Source organism: Drosophila biarmipes, chromosome 3R (assembly GCF_025231255.1).
Source record: "Drosophila biarmipes strain raj3 chromosome 3R, RU_DBia_V1.1, whole genome shotgun sequence".
Taxonomy (NCBI): Eukaryota; Metazoa; Arthropoda; class Insecta; order Diptera; family Drosophilidae; genus Drosophila; species Drosophila biarmipes.
In genome coordinates this window covers 4,274,064-4,298,908 of record NC_066616.1, presented here as the reverse complement: position 1 = coordinate 4,298,908, position 24,845 = coordinate 4,274,064, and the positions used below count along the sequence as shown (strand labels likewise).

Sequence of the window (24,845 nt, the reverse complement as noted above, 5' to 3'; positions counted from 1 at the left end):
TAAATAAATATCGTCATCTATAAAATATGACAGTTCACGTAATGATAAGGAGTACTAAAAAATGTGCGCAGGCAACTACTAAAAAATTAGAAATTCGAAAAAAAAACAAGAAAGACTCCAATAGTAGTGCTGCAACTATCAGATACCTGTTACTCAGCTTAAGGGATCAAAAGAGAAATGGATATATATAAGCAGCAAAGCGATATTGTATGGCGCCACCGACCCGATATTTCAATATAGTGTAATGTGGGCGTCAGACAGATTTATGCGTTTTGGACGTTTGTGGGCGTGGCAAACTTTTTTGTTAAGTAAACCGATAGGTGTTGATGAGACAAATACATCCCAATTGTCTAGCTTTGTTAGTTCCCGAGATCTCAGCGTATGAACATACGGACGGACATGGCTAGGTCAGTGTGCTTTTACTTCTTACTATTACTTTTTGGAAGGGCAGCTTGTGGGTTGGGCCAATTATACCCCACACTTTTAAAGATATGAGTGTTTTCGATTTTTTTTTTTTTTGCCGTAAGGCTGATATTTTTGAGTTGAAGAAGGGTTCTCTTTGGTACTCTCTTTCATACATTTATTCGTATTGGTGGTGACTTTTTCTTCCTGAAAGTTGGCTTACTCCGCACACAATCTTTCAGATCGACAAAGTAAGCGGTCCACAAAAAGGAAGAGGCAGGCGAAGAGCCCACCTTACACTTATTCCGTCATGCTTGGAAACAAGTCGCGACTGAAAAGCTCAGTTGCCGTTCTGTTCTCCGTCGGTGCAAAACGATCGCGCGAGGTAGATGCAGTGAAAACACAGCTTATTAAAATGTGTTGAGGTCTTTGTCATCCAGCTAAAGCGAGCTCTCCGCTTCCTCGGAACCAAGGAAGTCTTTTTCACAGCGCAGACTTGAGTTTAGGTGGATACCAACTACTTAACTCGAACTCAATGGAATGCACGGTGACTGCACGAAAGGCGACGTGCGGCACTCTCACAGAGAGTAGTCAGTTCCCGTTAGATTGGAAGTAAACTTCTCCCAAAAGCCTTGTGCTCACACATGTTTGTTTGAGTGACTTTTCGTTATTTTGAGTTGTTATCTGATCATTATACCATGCAGCTGCTCATGCTCCAATAGACCAACAACATCAACGTGTCAGCAGATTGCCGACTTCCCAGATACTTCAAGAAGCTAAAGCGATCGCTTGAAATATCGCTTTGGGATAGGGAAAATCACTCTCGTCGGCAAAAAAGAAGCCACTTCGGCGACGCTTCTCAGAGGTTATTTTTTTAATCTTCCAGATGTGACTTCCTAGCTATAAATGTATATTTCTTTATCTCTTAAATCTGTGCTCTTGACGTTAAACGATAGTTTTTTCGTCAAATTGCTTGCTGGTCATCGGCTGTGCCGACAATCGATTCTGAAGCGACTCTCTCTCTCTCTTGATAGTTTCATAAAATATTTTTGTGTATGTACTTAAACCAATATGAAAAAGCCTTACCCATCTGTTTCTGATATCGACTTTTGTGAGGAATAACTCTAGTTAATTCGTCTAAATAAATAATTCTAAATCTAGCTTGCGTAAAAACGGACGGACGGACGGATTAACCCAACAAGATCTAGGTCGCTTCATATTGTCTTCTTCCATAATAACTAATGCTGTAACAACAGTAGATATTACAGCATTCGTTTCTTTTCTTTATATTATATATTTTATTCGTTTTTACTATCTGTTGTTTAATATTTTTGGTTTGTATTTAAGCCAATGTGACTGTAAATTTATACGCAGATTTATATGACATTAATCAACACTGGGCACACAAAATATAATGGTCTGAAAATAGTAAATAATAAATAGTAAATAAATATATCGTACACAAATGTAAAAATGCTGAACAAAGGACTTTTTTGACAAAAAAAAAGTGATTGATAAGGCTTAAATTCGTTTTTGCTTATAAAAAATACAAATTTAAAAAGTGTATCATTCATTTATCGACAACACAAAAAAGACATTGATTATGTGAAACATCGATAGTATCGATAGTTCCATTTGTGTTTCATCATCTCGCCCATATATGTATGTATCTTGTTACGCTGAACCGACGACTGTGTCTTTAACTACAATCGTTTTAGTGTCTTGCAGTTTCTGTTCGCATCGTTGCAGCACAAAGGGTCCTTTTTACTTGCGAATGTGTCTTCATAAATATCTTATAATAAACATAACGATAAACCACCCTTGTTTGACGCAAAATGACGAATTTTAAAATGTGTCGCATTGCTACAAAATGATCGGCCGAGGCCGCTACTATAAATGTGTGCGTGCAGGCTAAAAAGGGAAAACCAATTCTCATCCATATGTTCGAGAAGGGTGCGCGCGCGACGGCTGGTGGGTGACTCGCTCTTGATTTCACCATTTTTTTATACACCCGGTGCTCGTTGAGAAAAAGGGTGTACTAGAGTCGTCGGAAAGTGTGTAACAGCTAGAAGGAAGCGTTTTTAACCCCATAAAGTGAATATATTTTTGATCAGTGTCAGTAACAGAGTCGATCTAGCTATGACCCTTTGTCGCCTGTCCGTATAAACGCAAGAGGCTTTGGAAACTATAAGGCATTTAATGTTGCGATTAGGCATGAAGAGTCTTTGACTTTATGCGAAGCACACATTGCTTCATTGACCTCTTTAATGCCGATAATGCTGTGCCCCCATTTTTAATATTTTGTAAAAGGTTAAGTTGAAATCTGTCGCGATTACAATACCCGCATACTTGCCGAAAAACTGTTAAAATCAGACCATTCAAATAAGTAAATCGACGTTATGTGGCGTGTTGCTGTGGTGTACACTCTGTTAGTTCGATAAGCTCGACTAATGCGCTTTCTCTTGTTTTAAAATGTTTTTGTTTCATTTAAAATTTCTATTGCAATAACAATTTAACTGTAATTTATAATATGTATACTACACATATTTAAAGAAAAAAAAAAAAAAAACCAATGGGCGGATAGTGTTCCTCTTTTCCTGAAGTAGCTGAACATTGTAATCCCTAAAACAAGGAAAAACGCTATAGTCGAATGCCTCGACTATTAGATACCCGTTACTCAGCTTAAGGGAGCAAAAGGATAATGAAGATATATAAGCAGCAATGCAATATTTTAGGGCGCCACCTACCGGCTTCTTCAGTAGATGTTATGTGGGTGGCATGCAGATTTAAGAGTTATGGCCATTTGTTTCTATCATAAACTGTAGGCGTGGGTCTGACCAAGAATATATATACTTTATGGTGTCGGAAACGCATCCGTCTACGTTACATACTTTCCGACGAATCTAGTATACTCTTTTACTCTACGAGTGATTGGTATAAATAGCTCCAATGTAATCATTGTTTTTTTCTACAGTTACACTCACTTTTTCCTAGAAATATATATGCTAGTACTTGCCCTCGATTTACTTTTGCCACGAAATACCTGGACCATGTACACAAACGTACGTATGTAGGATTAATACCATACACGTTCAACAGCGGAAACAGGATCAAAATGTTATTTGAGAAGGATAATATTGTCTTTGATGAAGAGGAAAACGAGATGAATACTCTTGATATATATGAGAATGAGCGCCAGGGCAAGGTATATCCATATCCCTTTTTTCTGGCGGATGATGACACGTGGTACAGAAATGATGATGTATTCTCAGTGGCCTGTCCAGAAGCCATTCCTATTACCCAAAAGGTACGTTTTTGTAACACTCAAATTAGAGATACACATTTACACAAAGGAGAAATCGCCTTCCTTTCATCTATTAACAGCCGGAGGCCGCCCACACCAGAATCGGAACCACTCATGCCACCCATGCCACCCCTGCCGACGACCTTCCCAACCCGATCTCCGCCGAGCTCATCATCTGCGACAGTAGTAGTAGTGACGGCGCCGACGTCGTGGCCATCCAAAACCCTGTCACCTCCACTCTGAAGAGATCAGCATCGTCCTCCGTGGCTCATAAGCATTCTCAAAAGATCATTCTACAAAAGAGGCATTCGACTCGAGATACCCCGGAATACATAAGGCAATTTCTGCCTTTTGAGATGGTAAGAAAACGTTTTAAAATACATTTCTTTAATAGAGTTTTACAAATATCGCTCATAGACTAAAAGAGTTTTCTTTTTAACATTTGATGAAAGAGATATGTATATTTTTTCAATAGGGAACCCACAAAAGTAGATCGATAGGGACAGCAAACGAAATCATATGTTTATACCCGCTACTCGTAGAGTAAAAGGGTGTACTAGATTCATCAGAAAGCATGTAACAGGTAAGGGGAAGCGTTTCCGACCCCATAAAGTACATATGTTCTTGATCAGGATCACTAGCCGAGTCTATATATCCATGTAGCGATCTTCCTTGTTCAATAATTATCTTCAGTAAAGTTTTTCATTTCATAAGGGAAAGTTATAAAATCCAACCAGGAACTGAAATTATCTGTACTTCTGCAAGCGGGCCCGTAATGGCCGTTTCATAACGAGCTTCATACATAAGACATCAAATCTACTTTCACTAAAAAGAATAATTCAATGATATCCAAAGCTGCGCTTTAATACTTTACATGCGATTATCTTGATGCATATTTTTCTATGAAGCTAGTTTTCACTCTTAGAGAAATTGGCTCTTAAAGTAGTATAACTTTCGACAAGCCCGCCGACCGAAATCCCAGCATTAAATTATCTTTATTAATTTACAGTTCAAACAGGCCTTCAAAAGAAGCGATACCTCCCAACTAGAAATCGAAGAGGATAAAAGCGTTACCTCCGCAGTCTCAGGTTCAGTCTCATGCGTCACCACCAAAAAGACCCTGAATGCCGAGGTTCCCGACCCCAGCTTTGGCGAAATAGAAATCCTGACTATTGACCAGGTTAGTTATTGTTAAACACGATCTTATTAATTTTAAAATTTTTTTAGTTACTGCAAATGAACGGGCTTTCCAACTAATCCTCAGCATTTTAAAAGATCTGTTCTCTCTTTAAATTGTAGGTCGATAACAACGACACTAGTACTAGCACCTCCAACACCTCCACCACCGAAACGGAAAAAGCAGACCTCATAGACAACGTTCGCAGTGCCGAAGACGAGACCACCAACGAATCAACCATCTCATACTGTGAGGAATCCAACAGCCCAACAGCCTCGTCCGGTTACCCTGTAGTTAGTACCACCCAGTTTATCCCCTCGCCTGCCGGTGAAAATAAGGCCCCTCGGAAAAGAGGACGTCCTGCCAAGGATCATGCGGACGGACCCGATCCCCAACGCATGTTGCGCATGAACTCCAAAGAAAGAAAGGCCTACGAGGAGAGGGTCAAAAACAACGAGTCGAGCCGCATGTCGCGTCGAAAGAAGAAAAAACGCGAAGAGGAGGAGATGAAAGCTGAGGAGGACCTTGTGGCCGAAAATCTGCGACTCCGAGAACTGGTCGATAAGCTGTCGTCCCAGGAACGCAAGCTGAAGAAGTTTTTGATAGAGCAGAAGAAGTAGCAATTGCCTCAAGATTCATAATTTTTAAAGCAATTTTATTTAGTACTCGGCGTTTTATAGAAAATAACTATTTGTAATGAAAAGGCGGGAGGTATGTACTGTGATTATCCTAGCCCTATTTAGCTTTAATTTTCTGAAAACTCGGGTTGCTCCTCATTCTTTAACAGAACATTGAATATCAAACTATTTTTTAACTCATAGATTGCATAATATTTTTTTTGGCACAGATTATAGACCAAAATAGATTTTACATTTTTTAAGACTGATTTGATTATCTTAGGTATAAACAGTCACTGACTAACTCTCTTCGAGCGCAGACGCCAGTGCCCAATTTTGTTTTTTATCTCTTTTATTTTTGTTCCATCCACACCACTCATCGCTTATAAATGGTCATTTATTGTGTCACGTGCCTTTGATATGTAATCGAAGGCACATGTTTACGAATCAAAGCTTAAAGTTATATGTTCTTAGCAATGCTTTGCGACCGCAAATTTATCATTATATATTTCATAGACCCTAAAAATAAAGTTCAGAATATTTCTGCACATTTCTGTTTACCGTGCGTTGAATATTTTAAGCAACGAAATATTAAACATCTTTAGACTCTGCAATGGAACCAATGGAAATGCTGGTAAAAACAACAAATGTTGGAGACAAATTTTATAAACTTTGTCAAGATGCCTTCTTGATTAAGATGCTTCTTCCTTATTAATGTCCGCGATGACGAGTTCGGGAAAGAACTGGCTGACCGAAGTGTACACTTCGTATTCCAATTCTTTACAAAAACAGACGTCAACTCTTTTGGATGTTATTCTCGTAACATTCGATCTGAACAACTTGCTTAGCAAACTAGACGTCCTGGCACTCAATTAGGGTAAGGAAATACATCCACATCAATATGAGGTGTAAGACTTGCTTACCCAGTAAGCTAATTGCTTTATACACAAACTGTGTCCAACTCGAACTCGTTACCCAATACAATCAATGAATGTAGCTTATTCTGCGTCAGTTTAAGCTAGTTATTTAACATGGAGTATAAAAGGAATCACGAATAAAAATAATTAATTTATAACCGAATAAGCCTACAGAAGACACTCTAGCACATAACTTTAATACTTTTGGTGTCCGTCGGGTTTTAGTGGTATTTTTGGAAACGACAGATCTAAAAACCAATTCTCCACACAAAATACTGTGATCGAGCCCGTAACTTCAACAGCTAAGGGAAAACAAAAAAAAAATGTTCCACACATTTAAGTGCCAAATGTCAATCATAAACCATATAAATTATGAAAAATCATTAGCTTTTTATAAATAACTGTCTTTTCTGAAAATTGGCGATCCTTTACAAATGCTACGTCACGTATATCTTCCGTTTTTACCGGCGAAAAAAAATATCGTTTGTCAGGGTCCTCTAAATACCATTAAAATACATCACAACAACAACAACGCTGTTATAACAGACTCCAATAGCATATCAGAACAAATTAAAGAAATCTTGGTGAGGTACGGAGCTGAGGAAGGTCAACAGCTCTTAAAGAATCTTACCTGTCCTCATCATATAATTCTACCCCAATATCTCTAACATCTCGGAGTTCAGACACCCCCTCTAGGCTCTAGGCCCTGGCACTGATAGAATTTCCTATACCATCTTCAAACAGATCGCACAATGTCTTAAGCAGATACTCCTTGAAATTTATATCGCACCCGCACTTATCCCATCCTTTCAATACAAGTATAACTTTTATTTTTCGCCAAAATTTCTGGAATATCACCATTATCTAAAGTCTAGGAGCATTCTTAAGGATACATTATCACGACCCTTAGCCGGGTTACGAGAATTAAGAAAGTCGAAAAGTTTACGTTCAGAGAATCTTGATATAAAGACTTTAAAGAAGGAATCGTAGTGTTAGGTACTGTGTGTTTTTGTTTAGAAAATCCCTATGTTCTCAGTCAGGAATTGCAGTATTAAATGGCTTAATTTGTTTTTAAAACAAAAACGGCGATTGGGGGCAAAAATCTTTCGTAAGTTTATTGTGGTTTTATTTTCTCAATTTGTATTTAATTTATTTAAATTATAATTGGAAAGTGATTAATACGTGATATCTTGGAGTTTATTGAGGACTGGGTAACGTTACGATTGAAAGTGACATCAATTGACAAACTGTATGATTTAGTTTAGTAAAAAAACAAAAAAATATCAATTTTATTTGTCGTTTACATTTTTTTGTTTATATTTAACCGTGACCGTATATTTAAACGCACATGTTAACTCATTAATCAACACTGAAGAAATAATGGTCTAAAAGTAGTATTTTTGGAACAATTTTTGTTGAGTTAAGTACTAGGCCTAAAGGTCTGCGCACACAAGAGCGGTGCGGCGCGTGGCTGCACGACGCTGAGCTGCGCAACGCCGCAAACCAAAATTTAAAAAAAAGGGAAGAAAAAACACAAAAAACTCGGCAAAGTCGTCTTTAGGGGGTCGGAGCAGCTACCAGTCTTGCTAAAATGCTGGGCGTCTTCCTGCAGCATCAGCGGTACAAATCCGTGCCCTGCTTCAACTCCCTTAAAAGTCCATGTTGCCATATTGGGAATCGGAAGTACACTGCAGATGGCACGGAGACGATGGTGCCTCAAACTTCTTATTAACACAAATAATTAAATTACACCAATTTTTCGCGGCTTGACAGTAAGACCATGCTATATGCTTTGCGGGTCAAATTTAAAATAGTCGGTCCCACTGAAAAGAATAATATTTTTCGACTAGTGGAACTCAGCCGCGTTCAGCGCGGTATTTAGATGAGCCAAGGAAATACTATAAAATACCAAACTAAGCGTTGACTGCAGCCTGTGGCTGTGTTCTAGAAGAAGTGTGAAAAAAAATATAAAAATGAAAGCAAATGCAAGCCGACCCCTCTTATTTGATGGCCATATTTTTTCAGTATTTTTAAGTTTACGCTCAAACTCAAGAAACCGTTAAGCGAGATACAAGTTTTTTGCTCTTTCTCTCCGAAAATCCGCGCAGCTGCGAGAGAGCGTCAGCGGTCCTACCTAGTCTAGTCCACATCTGGTAACACTGGGCTCATGTTTTTTTTTCAGGCGAGCGGTTCGGACGTATCTCTGCTTCGCGCTGTGTTTTTGTAACGGCCACGGAAGTGCATTCCTAATTGTTCTCGCAAATTCTTTGTGTTGCCTCCGCTCCGCGAAAAAGGGGTTAAAAGCGTGGCGGTGACAGTGCCAGAGCTCTGGGAAATGTCGGAACGCCGTTAACTCCATACCGCTATTTTCTGAATTGCTTGTGTGCAGGCTAGGTGCAAGTGTGCGAAACTGCAATGCGTATCCGAATCGAGTTTTCTTGATTTCCCAACCAGCCAAGGAAAAGCCGTGCAACTGCAACCTGAGTGCAGCAGTACTTGTATGGATAAACGGACCTACCTGTCTACTAGGTGAGTTTCCAACCAGATCGACGAGTCGGAGACCGGCACTCCAACTGGAAGAACTAGAATAGGGCACTAGTACACCAGCACTTGAGTTGGAATAGAGGCAGAATTTCAAGCCAGACACACGCATACCAGCGCACACCCTCGGATCTGTGTGCGTGCGCGGGTTCCCAGCTGAGTTGTTGCTGCCTCCACAGCTGTATTTTGTTCTGATAACGGCACCAGTAGTATGGAGATGCCAGCTGTCCCTGTCTCCCCACTCGCTCCGTCCCCTTCTGACGCACTACTGCTACGCCAGGGCAGGCGACCCGAGACTGTCATTGTTTTGGGTGCGAAGGGCCACCCACAGTACCGACTCCGCAGTACTGCGCACTCCATAAGGGCTATCTGGGCAGTAGAATTCCAAAACACTCGCTATCCGCCCGCACGTCAGCTCCAAGTCTCTATACGGACCTGAATCTATTGAATTAAGCATTTTGAAATGAACAATGTGCAGTGAACAACCGAAGCTCAGAATTAAGCAAAACGTAAAATATTTCGGTTGTGCAATTACTCATTAATCCATTCGACCTTGTATCTGAAAAATAAACCAAGTCAGAGTTTGGGCATAAGTTCAACAGAACCCTTTTACTGAGGAAAAATGTTGTGTTATATAAACGACAGTCCCATTATTGTGATTATTGCAAAAACTGTGATATTAGGGTGGACACTATTCTCAGATCTTAATGTTATGTTTTAAATATTTATATTTTTGTATAATTATAATTCGAAAATCTTTTTGAGCTACGAATTAGGTGAGTTTTCTTGCGGGCCGGCGCTTTAAAGCACTGATTAATGCCCTCTAACATGTCAGAGGGAGCCTCCCCGAGATGTTTATGATTTTGTGTGGCTCTATTTCACTGTTACTTGCGTGTACCGTCGAAAAGGTCAGACGTGCGTTGATCTATGGCTGCGGTAAAGCGGGTCAAGACTAAATAATGTCACAAAGGGTGAAACCAGGATGGGTTAGTGTCGTTATGAAGTTATACTGGCTACACAATAACACTAAACCTAGTTAAACGAGCTTGTTATATTAATAAATTTGCCATGTATATTTGGTTTTCATCTACCCCGTTTTCTTATCAGCAATTTCGTTTGATACAGCACACATTTCCGCTCTGAGGTTGTTTTTTCTTGGCATTGTCTTAGGTCGAACCACATGTACTAACTTCTTCGCTTTGTTAAATAATTACTGCTGTCATGCGCTCTAATATTGGAGTGAGTCAGAGAAATGTAAGGTTATCTGAACTTAATGGTAAAGCACCTCATATATTAACTATCGATTGGGCACAAAAGTTCTGACAAAAAATTTCGATCAACTATTCCAGCCCTAAGCTTCTACACAAAAATATTTTGCAGTTGTTTCGCATATTTGCATATTGAGTTTCATCCGTGTTTCTAATGCTGACGAAGCATTCATTTTAGCCAGCCATGTGCCCTTTAAGCTGAACTTTATGTCATCGATCTTATCACCCATATACCATATGTATATATGTGTCTTATACGGTCTTACGTGTCATGCAACCCACACAATTTCTGAGATTACTGATACATAGGGTACTAAAGCACTCTATTGTTATTGTTTGAGATACTGATAGGCGAGTACAGATTAAACAGCAAAAACGAATGGTTCTGCGCGAAAAAGGCACATATAATAATCGTTACGCTTAGCAAAATGTTAAATACTTTGTATGTGCTATCTTTTGTATTGTTTTGTTCGCTTAGCACATTTTGAGTTCCAGTTTATCCCAACAGATCACTTGCATGTTCGCTAATTAGCAGTGTCTAAATAATTGGCAGTAATTATCAATGAAAAGCCAAAAGGCCTGTTTGTAGTTCCTACTATATGAACAACTATAAACATTTTATAAAAGTAACTCCACTGGGAAATTGTTTCAATCGTCGTTCATAAATGAGAAATTACCTGGTTCCGTTTCTTTTTAGGCCCTCATTTGCAGGGACTTCCTTGGTAATATACATATTTTATTTAATTTACTTTGAGTGTATATATAGCAACACATTTCACGAGGGGACTACATTTGTGTTCTCTTCATTCCTTTTATGATTGAATTGTGCGCAGGAGTGGGAGGTGAATAAATATTTATTTTATTGGTATTCTGGTTTGTTGGTGCTGTGCTTATTTATAAAGAACGTATCCAATTTGAATGAAAACGTAATATTAAAAGATAATTACTTTTTGGCACCGAAAAGGCAACGAGTAGGGCATTCTATATTTGGGTGGTGCAATTACTTGTAGGGCGAACGTGTGCCAAATTTCTAATGATCTAAGTATAACAGCTCGTGGGCTACATAATTTCAAATTTATAAAGTTATTGCCAGACCTCATATATATTTAACAAATGCAATTAACCAGTAGCCATGGAAAGATAAAACAATTAGCCCAAAATTTGAATAATAATGTTTATAATGGAGGCTATTATTGCTCATCGCAATAATTCTCAGTGACAAAGAGCTAATATATTATTAAAGCTAAGCACTATGGACCTTTGCTATCGTGTTTCGTTGACATGCCAGCTGAAAATCAACAATAACACACACTTATCCCTAATATTTGCCTGGCCATTAGCAGATCTTACAGGGGCTCTCCTCGGCCAATGTCAAGATATAAAGCCAGGAAATGCGCCTAAGCGGCTTGAAGTTCAGGTGCAAACGTGGACAAGGTCCGAGGTTGTCTTAATGATATGCCTCAACCAGCAGCCGGTTATTGCAGTCCGGCCAAGATTGCTCGACCGATTCAAGGCGAAGGTCACCGGCTGCACGCAACTCGAGTGGGGAGAACTCGTTTCCAAGCGGCTCGGAACTCGAACACAGCTTCCCCCGTAAGCTTATGTCTCCGAGTCCGGGGCGATTCTAAAACAGATTTTTTGCGGTCTTGGGTGCCGTCGTTCGTCGTAACCTTGAGGAGCTTCGTTGCTCATACGCCGAGTGAGACGGGCTTTGTTGAGGCGCGTTCTGCTTTCTGGCACTCGAGAGTGTGCGACTCTCTAATTAGCAACAAAAGGTTTGCCTTGTTAGCCAACTAACTAAGCCCTGAACACTTCTCAAATTATTTGCATATTTTTGCTGGCACATACGACTGTGTTTGCTTTGGCCTCTTCGAATGTGAAATACGGCGGTCCACTGTTGGCGGTGTAGTTTAAAGAACTTCGGTACCTACTAAATGTTTATCCGAGAACATATTTGTTCTCTTTCTCTTTGGCCGATTCCAAGCAATTGTTTATAGCTAGTGAATGAGCAGCCATAAAGTTTACGATCCGAACATGAATTGAATGCGGAACCTGTTTGGTTCTGGTCAAGCGAACTATGATTCAGACTGCAACTTTAAAGTGGTTCAAAAGGTATTATCATAGCCGTTACTGCTGCGATCTTTTTAATGTTCTTTGTCTTACCCATACATTTTGAATGCCTTTTCCAGGCCGACCCTTAAAACTGCAACCAAGAGGTCATTCAACTCATTTTGGCTGGAACTTACTGCATTGTATTTTCGGTCTTCCCTTTCCATTGAGTGGCACACAATGTAAACCAGTTTCTTTTACATGTGCGCAGTTCTCCCGACTGTTCAGTTCGGCGAGCTATGAACACGAATCGAGCCAATTATGTACATTAACTCTTGCGAACAACTTCTGCGAATGTGCAATTTTTTGTGACCGATAAGCTGGTAACAAAGGGAAACCGAATCGCACGATAAAATCAAAAATTTTAGGTTTATTACGAACTCGTGCCCTACTTTTATGAACATGTCCCAGGTTAGTTAGGTGTATGGGAGCTGTATTCAGTTGTTGAACCATAAAAACTAGTTAAAAATAACCAAGCCTTTAAATATAAGTTAAATTTGTTTATGACGAAATAATTATATTCACGATAAGCTTATCGTAGTTACTGACGAATATAATTCGTTGCGATAATTTCTAAACTGAATCATAGGCATGGCAAAACGCGCAAGAATTTATGATGGCTAAACATCGTTTTCAAAATGTTTTTTAAAGTTTATACATTTTGTTTAACAAATAAACAATATACTAATGTCCTAATGGGGGACTTCACGATCAATGGAACCATTAACTTATGTAATCACTTTTAGAAAATACTTTATTTTTCCGCCTCTCCAGAGTTTTCATTGACAAATTGTGCCCATGCTAATGACAAAAGCCACCAGGTGAAAGATTTGAAAATGTCTCCCCAGAGTTGATTGAGTCACCTCTGTTCCCAGTCCCCTCTGCCTTTTCCGTCCCATTTTCATTATCGACACCTCTCAGTAAGTAATTAAGAGTTGAGGGGCTTACGTAAATTGCAAGAGTCACAAAGGGCGAACATTAAACGGAAAGAGAATGGAGCGCCGTAACTCAGATTTGTTTCGATGAGTACCAACAATACCTGACTATCTTCCTTTTCCAGCCGACCCTTTCTCACTGGTATTTTAAATACAGTTGGATTTTTTAAAGTTAATTTTCCATTAGGACTGTATAAATACGTTCACTGCATCCAAAGAAGTAGGATTTAAAAAATATGATACATTCAATATCAAACTCGTTTAAACAAAGTCAATAACCTATTTTAAAATATGTGTAAAACTCATTCATGGTATTTTAAATAATTCTGCTTTTGTTTCTTATACCGCATATTTCGTAGTATTTAATATTTTACAATTAATATATCTTTGTAATATTATGTATTCCAAACCAAGTCCTACATTTTCGAGTTTAATTTTTTAAGCTTCACTGTATTCCTAATTAAAACCTGTTTTCTTCGCATAGTGCCGACAAAGCTGACGACGTTGAGGGAGACAACGGCCAGTCGAGATGACGCAGACGAAGCAGCCAGGGGGGTCGTCCACCTCGGCCGCTGACTTTGTGGCTCCCGTCACCTCCACGAGTGCATCCAAATTCACTCCCTGCTCCACCTCCGCCCACGATGTCTTGCTGAACAATTTCCAGCTGAAGAAGAAGAGCTACCGGGTCCTGCTCCATGGGCAGCAGTTGGTGTGGGAGCGTCTGCAGAAGATCAAGCAGTCGGTTCATAACAACGAGACCAAGGCTCCTTTGCCACCTGACCCGCCTTGCCAGCCTGGGGGTATATCCTCCTACGGGCCACAAAGTCATGTGCTCCACCTGGACGATGTAATCAGCATTAGGAGCGGGGACACAAAGGCAAGCTCCCTCAAACCTCCAACACCGCCAGGCTCTGAACGCAGTTCCAGCTGCAGTGGCGACGGTGCGCCCGGAAAGCCTACCAGTCAGTACCTGACCATTAACTATGCCATGAGGCTGACCAAATCCCAAACGGACTGCAATCGCTGGGAGCTGAGGAGACTCACCTTCTTCAACTCAGATCCCTACATTGTAAGGCAGTGGGATCAGGAGCTGCAAATCCGGCTCCAGAGCTCCTCGCCTACTCGAATGCGAGTACGTCGGCTTTTGGTTTTTATAAACCCCTATGGAGGTCGTAAAGCGGGAGCCCAGACCTACGAGCGCCATGTAAGACCCATTTTCCAACTCGCTGGAGTGGATGCCACCTGCATCACCACCCAAAGGGCAAACCAAGTGAAGGACATACTGCTGAGCCACGACCTCGGAGTATACGATGCGGTTTGCTGTGTCGGAGGCGACGGAACCGTGGCGGAGGTGATCAACGGACTGATATTCCGGCAGATGCGGGATCTGGGATTGGACGAACAGCGCCCACCCTACATTCCAAGACCGGCTCTGCCAGTGGGCGTAATCCCCGCCGGCAGCACCGACACCATTGCTTACAGTATGCATGGCACGGCGGATGTGAGGACAGCGGCCATCCATGTGATTCTGGGCCAGCACCGTGGCCTGGATGTGTGCAGTGTTAGCAATGGTCAGACCCTGCTCAGGTTTTGCGCCAGTGTTTTGAGCTACGGCTACCTGGGAGATGTGGCCGCCCAAAGTGAGAACTACCGCTGGATGGGACCGCGGCGCTACGAGTACAGTGGCGTCAAAGCTTTTCTAAGTAATCGTGGCTACGACGCGGAGTTGAGGATGCTGGAAGAGCCCGATCTACTGCTGACCACGCCCCTAGAAGAGGTCCCGCAGAGTCCGGACAGCGTGTGCTCACTGGGTGAGTCGGTGCCCTCCGTTTGCTATGCCAATTGCCAGCGCTGTAGCTTTGCTAGCAGCATACAGGAGCAGCGATCTTCTCTGTTCATTCAGGAAGAATCAAGAGAGGCAGAACGGATTCATCGAGGAGAACCAGAGGACTCCCATCTAAACCCCAGTGAGGCTACTCTGTTAAGACCCCGTCCACGACCAGAAAACCTTCAGTTGCCTTCTGGCTCTGTTTCGTCAATGAGAAACCTCGGAAACGATCAGTGGAAGGTGGTGCGAGGTAACTTCTTTATGATCTGCGGAGCGAACATCACGTGCGCTTGCGCCAGGAGTCCCAATGGCATCTCTCGCTACAGTCACCTGGGTGATGGTTGCCTGGATCTTATTCTGGTCAAAAAGACCTCGCTGCTCAACAATGTGCGTTTCCTGCTCAACACAGCGGGCAGGAGCGGTGATATTGTGAGTACCTGTTACGTTAAAATAATCACTTATTAAATATTATTTGAACGCTACAAAATATATATTATTTTATTCCCTATTCCAGCGCAATCTGCCGTTTGTGGAGGTCTATCGTACCAGAGAATTCCGCTTCAGAACGTTTTCTGCCGCCGGCGATGAGGACTACAGTTTAGCAGGGTCTTGCCAGCCAATTTCCCCACAAGGAGAGATGGCCAACTCCAACTCCTCAACAGAGTTTTCTAGCTGGAATTGCGATGGCGAAGTGGTTACCGACTTGGACATTAGCATGAGGTGAGTTAATTATACCTTTAACCTGTGTGAATCACTCATTTACTGACTCGCCTTTTACAGATCACACTGTCAGCTCATCGACGTCTTCATGCGTGGTCCCCATTACTACACCAAGCCCCTCAAGGGGGGTACCACGCCTACGACCCCTGCTAGCTCCAGCGATAATGTCTATTGCTGCTGCAAGGACTAGAAGCTTTAACCGCATAGAAATAGCATTAATCATTGGCCGTGACAAGTAGCTCGTAGTTTTGCGTAGGGTATCCTTATTCGTATTCGTATCGCGTTAAAGAGCGGGTCTCCCCCTCATTGTTTTTAGCATAGCTCAATAAAGCAACTGATATTATCGACTGTATTATGGCATCTAAAAGATGCGAAAGCAAACCGAAACATTCCCCTCGGAAAACGTGCATTATTCACATACCTATATATTTACAAATTGTGTACTGGTATACTGGCAATAAAAGATGTGTCTATATGTATTCAACCTCCGAGTTTCATTTTAAAAATGATTTTGACTTGAATTATGATGCCTTTCATTGAGGTTTCAAAATGAAAAATTCCTACGTGCTACAAAGTAAAACTTTTTCTCTTTTAATTTTCCATCGGCAAGCCAAAGTTTGTATGCCCTTGCAGTTATAGGAAATAATCAACCTAAGTAACACCTTGTTAATATTTTAAGGATTGTTGCTAGCTTCAGTAATTTAATTTAATTCAAAATTCTTAAAAATATAAAAAATGATTTTCCCAATATTATAATATTTGTCAAAAAAAACCGAAGCAATAATTTATTTCACTTTATTTTCTTACCAATTTTCCGATAGTTTGTATGGCAGCTAAGTATATTATATAGTCGTCCGATTTTGATCAAATTTAACTCGAAATTCGGAACTCGTTACTTCCCAGTGTAGGAGGTAATATGTTAAAAAACACCAGACATAAATTTTTATTCCCGTTACTCGTAGAGTAAAAGGGTATACCAGATTAGTCAGAAAGTATGTAACAGGTACATGTAAGTGTTTTCGACCCCATAAAGTATATATATTCTTTATCAGGATCACTAGCCGAGTCGATCAAGCCATGTCCGTCCGTCTGTCTGTCCGTATGAACGCTGAGATCTCGGAAACTAAGAGCTGGGCCAGTCAAGCTTGGCATGCAGATTCCTGCATGCTTCCTACGCAGCGCAAACGCCTCGCACACTGTATCGCCTACAGTTTTTATGATAGGAAAAAAATTTTGCTGATATGTATTTGTCTCATCAACACCTATCGATTGACCCAAAAAAATGTGCCACGCCCACTCTAACGCCCACAAGCCGCCCAAAACTCTGGTGGCGACAATTGTCATTCTAGAAACCTTTCGATTGACCTTAAAAAATGTTTGCCACGCCCACTCTAACGCCCCCAAGGAGTTAAAAAGCTTAAAACTGTCTGCCGCCCACATAACAAATACCAAAATATCCGGTAGGTGGCGCTATTCAATATTTATTTGCTGCTTATATATTTCCATTTTTATTTTGATTCCTCAAGCTGAGTAACAGGTATCTGATAGTCGAGGCACTCGAGTATAGCGTTCTTCCTTGTTTTAATTATAGTATTTTTTTTATTTAACTTTCGTGTTTTTTAACATATACCCTCCTACGCTTGGAAATAACATTTTTAAATTAGTTTTGAATTTCGAATTAAATTTTATCAAAATCAGACGACTATATCAGCTGCCATACGAATCAGAAAATTGGTGGGAAAGTAATATGAAAAAATTATATACATATTTGGTGTTTTTTAACATATAACCTCCTCCGCTTGGTAATAACATTTTTTAATTCGTACTGAATTTTGAACTTAATTTTATCAAAATCGGACCACTATATCATATAGCTGTTATAAAAAGGATTGGAAAACGGGTGAGAAAATAATATGAAACATGTGTTTAATAATGTTTTTTGACATATTATTCTATAATTCTATTGGGAATATAATTCATTATTTTTTTTAGGAATTTGGAATTAAAATAAGTAAAAATAGGACGACTTTAACAAATAGTTGTCAAGGAAAAATTTTAGAGAAATTTTGAATTCATTTTTTATTTAATATCACTGAAGGCAGCCATAATCTTTAAAAATTTCAAATGATGTTATTAACGTTGATTATTTTCATTTAAGTGCAAGGGTATACAAACTTCGGCTTGCCGAAGCAAGCTTTTGACTGAAATTATTATCCCCTTTGCAGGGGTATAACAAATAATTAATTATGATAATTACTTTTCGTTAGTAAAAAATATTACTTAAATTTAACTTAAAAATTCCTAATTACAAAGCGAAATGTTCATTTTGATTTACACCTAATATGTTTACCTAGCTAAATTAAATTAAACTAATTAAAGAGTGTGACCAGCAATACATAATAAACTTTTTCGGTACATTTGGTATTTTCAGCTAATGCTCGCGTACTGTGGCTTTTGCCGGCGCAGGAAGTCTGTCCACACTGCGCTGACTGAGCCTTTTTATTTGTGCCCGTCATTCTCCGGTAGCGACAAACAACCTATCGTTTTGCCTTAACTCAGTCTCCTGACCGAATAAATTACCATGTTGAACAACTACAACTGCCTGGCACAGCCCCTGTGGCAGAATGGACCAGCTCCCGGCGAGTTCTACAACTTCACGGGCGGCCAGGCGCCTATTCAGCAGCTGCCCCGTGAGCTGACCACAGCGGGACCCTATGGAACCAAGCACAGCACGTAGGAATTGGGAATAGAATCCTGATTTTGCCTCAGTTTTAACCCTTACCTTTATCCGCAGAGCTGCCATCACCACGGGCTCTTCCGTTTTGGGCATTCGCTTCGACGGCGGCGTGATGCTCGCCGCCGATACCCTGGTCTCCTACGGATCTCTGGCCCGCTACCAGAACATCGAGCGCGTCTTCAAGATCAACAAGAACATACTGCTCGGAGGCAGTGGGGACTTCGCCGACATCCAGTCCATTAAGCGCAGCATCGACCAGAAGATGATCGAGGACCAGTGCTGCGACGACAACATCGAGATGAAGCCTAAGTCGCTGGCCAGCTGGATGACCCGAGTGCTCTACAACCGTCGCTCACGCATGAATCCCCTCTACATCGACGTGGTCGTGGGAGGCGTAGATACCGACGGCACTCCCTACCTGGCCAATGTGGATCTCCGCGGACGCTCGCACGAGGACTATGTGGTGGCCACCGGCTTTGCCCGTCATCTGGCCATTCCACTGGTGCGTGAGAAGAAGCCCAAGGACAGGGACTTCACCGCCGTGGAGGCTTCCGAATTGGTATGTATTTTTGTACTGCAAAGGTGAATTCATTACAGAGCATTAGTGCAAACAAAAGTTATGGTATAGGAACGTATAGTTATTTTTGCATTTAAAGAAATCTCACATTTAGTTATATTATCCGACTAATCACGATAATTTTGAAAAATCAGGCATTTGAATGTGTTATTTGTGTTTTTTGTTGTTTAGTTTATAATAGTTGTAGTTCGAGTATTACTGAATCTTCAAAACAAAAAAAAATGCATTTATATATGTTTATAATAATTACGTGTAAAGCTTAGCTCAATTTTAGAGTGATGTTTAATTGTCAAACCATCTAACATATTTTCCTTTGATTTTAGATCCGCACGTGCATGGAGGTGCTGTTCTACCGTGATACCCGTAACATTTCCCAGTACACGGTGGGCGTGTGCAGCGTCAACGGATGTGGTGTTGAAGGTCCATTCCAGGTTAATGAAAACTGGACGTTCGCCGAAACTATCAAGGGATACTAGAGTTTGCGATCCTAAATGGAAGTAGTTTAGGTTTATCTCGGCGGCTTTGTAAGCATTAAAATCAGTTCTTCAAGGATACGTCTACATGATTTATTAAAAATAAATGTGGCTAAGTATAAAATGTTTTCTTCTATTGGGCTTTTGCACGGATTGCGTTTGGACTCCATTTAATTTCTACTCATTGTCAAGATTGGAGAAGTTTGTTCACAATGAGATGTAAGATAATTTTAAATGTATAAGCATTCCCCCAAATAAAATAATAATAATGTAATTGGTTTTACATTTTATTTAAAATAATACATTTTTAACAAAAAGGGATAACCATGTTGATGTCCACTGGCGAGTCCTTTAGTGCATAGGTCTTTCCCCCAATATAATTTAATTTCCAGATTAGTATGAAAACGTACTACCAATCTCTTTTTGGTTACATAATTTAATTAATATAATAATTTTCTAAGTATATATTAAATTTGATCCAAAAACGAAATTTTTGAGAAGATAACTGCTTGGAATACGTGTCTTAAGTCGCCCATGCTTCTTCTAATCTCCTCCGGCTCCACATCGCCCGTCTTTAATTCAGCATGGTGTGTCTGTCGTATATGTGGCGTCTCTGCTCGCGCACTTGTCGCTTCCACTTGTCCTGCTGGTGGCCCACGCGATTAAGGACATTGGCTCTGGCGCTGAGTTCCTGGTTGTTCACGGAGGGCATTGGCGGCGTCGGCTCGTCCTGGTTAGAAAGGGGGAAAATTTCGATTTAGTTGGGATGTTCTAAAACCTCGATTGAAATGTGGTTAGTGGTGAGTGTCCCTTCAGACGGGTGGTGTGGGTTAAAAACTCAATAATATCGCAAACGAAAAATGAAACAAAGAGGGTTGTGGAAATTAAAATCTATTCAAAAGAGTGGTGCTTCTTTATTGCCAACTAGTTGAGCCGCATCGGCGTCAACATCGTCTGCCTCATCATCTTCGCCTTGGGCTGTAACTAGGAGGCTATATTGAATGCCCTTGTATCTAGAATGCTTGTTATGTACATCTTCGTTGGTGTGCTCCTGGTAGTTCGCCTTCACTCGCTTGTTCAGCAACGGGTCCAGGCACATCAGGAAGAGCATGTATATCACTAAAATGGAGATGATCCAAATCACAATGATGACCACGACCTAGAAATGCGAGAGACTGGGTTAAGTACCGAAAGCTTCAAAACAAAAGCCTGTTTAACCTTGATAAGTGTCGTATTTCTCGCCACATGGGAGCATTTGCACTCGGCGCAGATGGGCAATTCCTTGCCATTAGCATCCAAACGTGGCAGCAGGGCACCAGCACAAACGCTAAAAGAGCAATGCATAAAGAAAGATAATTATCTTATCAAAACCAGTCAAAAGAAGGGTTCGGCAAGCCTTTTTTTTGTAAAATCACAAAATATCTTCTTTTTTAAGGTTTTTTAAAATTTCTTTTTTAAGGTTTTAATAAATTTTTTTCGTTTTTGTAATTTAAATTTTTAAATTAAATTTTAGTTATCCTATAAAACATTTGAAAAACGAGCAAATGTTAATGCATGTAAATGCCAACACGCAAATGCATGTCTACTGAAAATGTTTTTTTAAATTTATAAGATAAGTTATTGAAAGTCCCAAAAGGCCCATATGGGGTAAACAAATTGGGTTCTTTTTTATCTATGTATTTGATAAATACTATATTTTTATTTATATTTGATTTAATGATGAAAACGGCACTCTGGCACTTACCACTCGGTAGATGGCGCTGTTGAGCTGCTGGAATTGGAAGGGCTCTGGCCGGGAGCATTGTCCACCGTCTTGCCGACGACATTGGGCGGAGGCGCCACACTGGGTGGCGGAGTGGCCCCCGTTTGCTTGGCAGGTGCTGCTGGCGCGGCTGCAGCTACTGGAGCGCTCGGGTGGCTGGCATTGTTGTTGCTGCTGCCAATCACTGGCGACGATTGCGCTGCAGTCTCAGCCTTTGTTGATTTTTTGGGACGCATTAGTGGACCAGTCACGTGATCTGACTAATCGGGGGACTCACCCATGTCACGCCAACCAAATAACATATCGCCAGTAGCACAGCGTAGACGAACAGACGCTTGTGTGCCATTAATTTTTCTTTGATTTCAATTTTCCTCACTTTTCTTCCCTTTTATTTGGAGAAAATATTCTCTTGCGAATTCGCAGTGTGACCGCTCTTGATAAGTGCGTAGCAATAACAGTTCTCGGAACTAGTTCTTGGCTTCGCTAATATTAACGGTACTCAAATACTGTAGTGTATTCTACTTTTTCTATGGGGGCAAATAAATTTACTTTTAGTAGTATAAATAAAACTTTTAAATTTGGAAGGTTTTCTAGAATTTTTGAAATTTTAAGCTTTAATATAATTTATGGTAAAAATTGGGCTTTTTACAGGATTACAGGACCTTACAGGACCAATTTTTAGGGCCACATATTTTCGGGACTGTTATAGAAAAGGAATGTATTTTGAGTTTAGTATTTTTTGGGAGAACCGGTAAGGTTGATTTCCCAACGGATGGTCACACCGGACCTGTCCCCGAAATCGAGTTGTTTGCGTGGTTCAACGCAAATTTTATTCGTAATTGCCGGCACAGCTTGGCTGACTTAAATATCCAGGTCGGGCTAAGTTAACTCAGGCAGGAAGCGATGCAGCACGGACTACTTCTTGTGGGACTGGCGCTGGTCAGCAGCCTCTCCAGCGGTGCCGGTAAGTTTCGACCCCGGTTAAACTCGCGTCTATGTGGGCTTCTGTGATTGGCCACGCCACTCTTTTCGACCCCGGACACTCCACAATCGGCAGTATTAATGTTTATCTCTTTCCATATCTTCCCTACTCCGGAAAAAGCCACGGACTCGAACGTGGTCACCTGCGGCTCCATCCTGAAGCTCCTCAACTCAGACTACTCCTTCCGTCTGCACTCCCATGACGTTAAGTACGGGTCCGGATCCGGCCAGCAGTCGGTGACGGGAGTGGAGCAGAAGGAGGACGTGAATAGCCACTGGGTGGTCAAAGCCCAGACCGGCGAGCTGTGCGAACGAGGCGAGCCTATCGCTTGCGGATCCACCGTGCGCCTGGAGCATCTGACCACCAAGAAGAACCTGCACTCGCATCACTTCTCATCACCGCTCTCCGGCGAGCAGGAGGTGTCCGCCTACGGAACCGATGGACTCGGGGACACCGGCGACCACTGGGAGGTGGTCTGCTCCAACGACAGCTGGATGCGGAGTGCCCACGTCAGACTGCGCCACATCGACACTGGCATGTACCTGGCCATGTCCGGGCGCTCCTACGGTAGACCAATCTCCGGTCAAATGGAGATCGTGGGCGTGCACAAGCAGCAGCACGGAACGCGCTGGACCACGGCGGAGGGCCTCTTTATTGTGCCGAAGGAGAAGAGCTCAACGCACGAGGAGTACGCCCACTCGGAGCTGTAGTGGAGATAAAGCACCTCGACTGCTGTACTACTATTAGTTCTGTAATTTATAATTTAGTTGAATTTGTATGTAAAGCCATTGCATGGCGAGTTCATTTTATATTAGACCCTCAAGGCAATCCAACAAATTAAAATTATTTAAATTCAGGGAAAATCTGAGCTCAATGTTCTTAAGAACGGTTATATGTGGCCCTTGTCAAAGGAAACATCTGGTAGGCTTTATTTACTAGTGAATTCCTGGTGGCCGGTGCTCTCAAAACTCGCCTTTTCCAGGGTTTCGGACTAGATTTTAATATTTTATAGTGGGCGTATAACAAGTCTCTTTTCAAAGCGAATAAACAATTTTTTAAATTTACCTGTTAATGATAAGCTATGACTCTAGAGTAATAATAGTATTGAGTAACTATAATTCAACTAATTAACTCTAATGTAGTCGTTGCCATTCCTTTTGATAGTAAATGAAGGCAAGTAACGCTGTAATCGATTGCCTCGACTATGAGATACTTGTTGGTCAGCTTGAGCAAGCGGAAGGGAGATGGGGTAACCAAGCAGAATAGATAGCTTTTCCAAGATCGCGGGTCGCCACCTAAAGGTGATTACAATCCTGAACTTATTAACTAACGGGCCGATTAAAGCAATTACATCATCGGTTAGGGAATTGAATTGGGCTGCTCTTTTGGGTTCTCTCACTGTACGTTGGAGTGGGCGTGGCTCCCACTGAAATGCGCTGAAATGGGAAAATCGAATCGGATAGGGATCCTGATCAAGAATTAACGAATTGATCTACGATTAACGAATTGTGAGATTTACAGTTTTGTTAATGGTTTTTTTGGGTCGTGGAATGGTTTTATTCAGCCTTGTAGCCCCAAAATAATGCATGTCTACTTAAAAAAAGTTTAAAATTTATAAGATAAGTTATTTAAAGTCCAAAAAGGCCCACATGGGCTCTTTCAGTGTACGTTAGAGCGGGCGTGGCACCGTCTGAAATGCGATGAAATGGAAAAATGGGGTCGGATAGTGATCTTGATCAAGAATAAATATTTATCTCCGAATACAAAATACCGATTTGATCTACTATTAACGAATGGTGAGATTTCCTGTTTTGTTCATGTTATTTTTATGGTCCTGGAATTATTGAAATGGTTTTAGTCAGTTTTGTTGTCCTAAAAGAGCTGGCGTTTTTTACAAAATATGCCCTCATAAACGATCAAGCCTCCCACTTTGTATAGTGAATGCTCAAAAATGTTTGGTTACGGTTTTGGTTTTGGTTTTACCGTCCCCGTCGATGGTCTTTGGTTGGTGACTTGCTTAAAATATTTTTTATAAAAAGGGCAAAATATTTGTACGTAGTGGACTGATATCTTTGAACTCTCATCGAAAACTCATTGTATCACCATATTGGAGCTCATTTCTTGGAGCTCGGGGAACCATTCGTGCAGATGCATTCCGCACATCTCCCCCCTGTTTCGCATCGTTTTGATTTCATGGTTAAAACAATGGAGCTTATCCCGCCCATATAAGCTATGTAAATACATTTTGCCAGTGCTCCCCCGCCCAATATCGTCACGTCCATTATCTGCTCGTCTGTTTTGTGTTTCTTTTGTTTAGGGCATTGTCAACGCATTGTCTGCTCATCCTCCTGGCCATATCCTCGTCGTCCTCTCCATCCGCGCAACCCGAACTGATTGTTAGCCCAGTAAGGTCAAAATGTTACCAGACCCAACCCAGCCCAACCCACACAGTCATTTATGGATTCTCATAATCGGGTTGTCCTTGTAACCGTTTTG

At 41.1% G+C, this 24,845-nt stretch overlaps 5 protein-coding genes across 10 annotated transcripts; 4 read left to right on the top strand and 1 right to left on the bottom strand.

Annotated features, from left to right (window-relative positions):
- Positions 1 to 755: 755 nt before the first annotated feature.
- LOC108032933 (uncharacterized) lies at positions 756 to 6,050 on the top strand. Of its 5 annotated transcripts, XM_017107003.3 has the most exons (7): positions 756 to 1,048; positions 1,107 to 2,064; positions 2,121 to 2,373; positions 3,377 to 3,709; positions 3,787 to 4,065; positions 4,716 to 4,886; positions 5,006 to 6,050. In XM_017107003.3, exons 3-7 carry the CDS (start codon positions 2,299 to 2,301, stop codon positions 5,501 to 5,503), a joined length of 1,356 nt encoding a protein of 451 aa, XP_016962492.1. In that variant the 5' UTR covers positions 756 to 1,048; positions 1,107 to 2,064; positions 2,121 to 2,298; the 3' UTR covers positions 5,504 to 6,050. The 5 variants fall into 5 exon arrangements, with proteins under 5 accessions (XP_016962492.1, XP_043951544.1, XP_016962493.1 ...); XM_044095609.2 differs by having other exon boundaries at positions 756 to 1,267; positions 2,131 to 2,373; XM_017107004.3 differs by having other exon boundaries at positions 756 to 2,064; positions 3,397 to 3,709.
- Positions 6,051 to 8,562: 2,512 nt separating this feature from the next.
- LOC108032914 (ceramide kinase) lies at positions 8,563 to 16,302 on the top strand. 2 transcript variants are annotated; one of them, XM_017106978.3, is made up of 4 exons: positions 8,563 to 8,946; positions 13,755 to 15,527; positions 15,613 to 15,818; positions 15,879 to 16,302. In XM_017106978.3, the coding sequence occupies exons 2-4, from the start codon at positions 13,800 to 13,802 to the stop codon at positions 16,006 to 16,008; spliced, it is 2,064 nt and encodes a 687-aa protein (XP_016962467.1). In that variant the 5' UTR covers positions 8,563 to 8,946; positions 13,755 to 13,799; the 3' UTR covers positions 16,009 to 16,302. The 2 variants fall into 2 exon arrangements, with proteins under 2 accessions (XP_016962467.1, XP_050744599.1); XM_050888642.1 differs by lacking the exon at positions 8,563 to 8,946 and adding an exon at positions 13,205 to 13,412.
- A 1,986-nt stretch (positions 16,303 to 18,288) lies between these two features.
- On the top strand, positions 18,289 to 19,729 carry LOC108032931 (proteasome subunit beta type-4). Its single transcript, XM_017107001.3, has 3 exons — positions 18,289 to 18,551; positions 18,613 to 19,114; positions 19,456 to 19,729. Exons 1-3 carry the CDS (start codon positions 18,400 to 18,402, stop codon positions 19,606 to 19,608), a joined length of 807 nt encoding a protein of 268 aa, XP_016962490.1. The 5' UTR covers positions 18,289 to 18,399; the 3' UTR covers positions 19,609 to 19,729.
- Positions 19,730 to 19,874: 145 nt separating this feature from the next.
- On the bottom strand, positions 19,875 to 21,823 carry LOC108032932 (uncharacterized protein CG1161). Its single transcript, XM_017107002.3, has 5 exons — positions 21,645 to 21,823; positions 21,350 to 21,579; positions 20,824 to 20,932; positions 20,639 to 20,764; positions 19,875 to 20,335 (listed from the first exon to the last, which is right to left on the bottom strand). Exons 1-5 carry the CDS (start codon positions 21,711 to 21,713, stop codon positions 20,180 to 20,182), a joined length of 690 nt encoding a protein of 229 aa, XP_016962491.1. The 5' UTR covers positions 21,714 to 21,823; the 3' UTR covers positions 19,875 to 20,179.
- Positions 21,824 to 22,125: 302 nt separating this feature from the next.
- On the top strand, positions 22,126 to 23,413 carry LOC108032859 (stromal cell-derived factor 2). Its single transcript, XM_017106860.3, has 2 exons — positions 22,126 to 22,331; positions 22,470 to 23,413. The coding sequence occupies exons 1-2, from the start codon at positions 22,271 to 22,273 to the stop codon at positions 23,057 to 23,059; spliced, it is 651 nt and encodes a 216-aa protein (XP_016962349.1). The 5' UTR covers positions 22,126 to 22,270; the 3' UTR covers positions 23,060 to 23,413.
- The last annotated feature ends 1,432 nt before the right edge of the window (positions 23,414 to 24,845 follow it).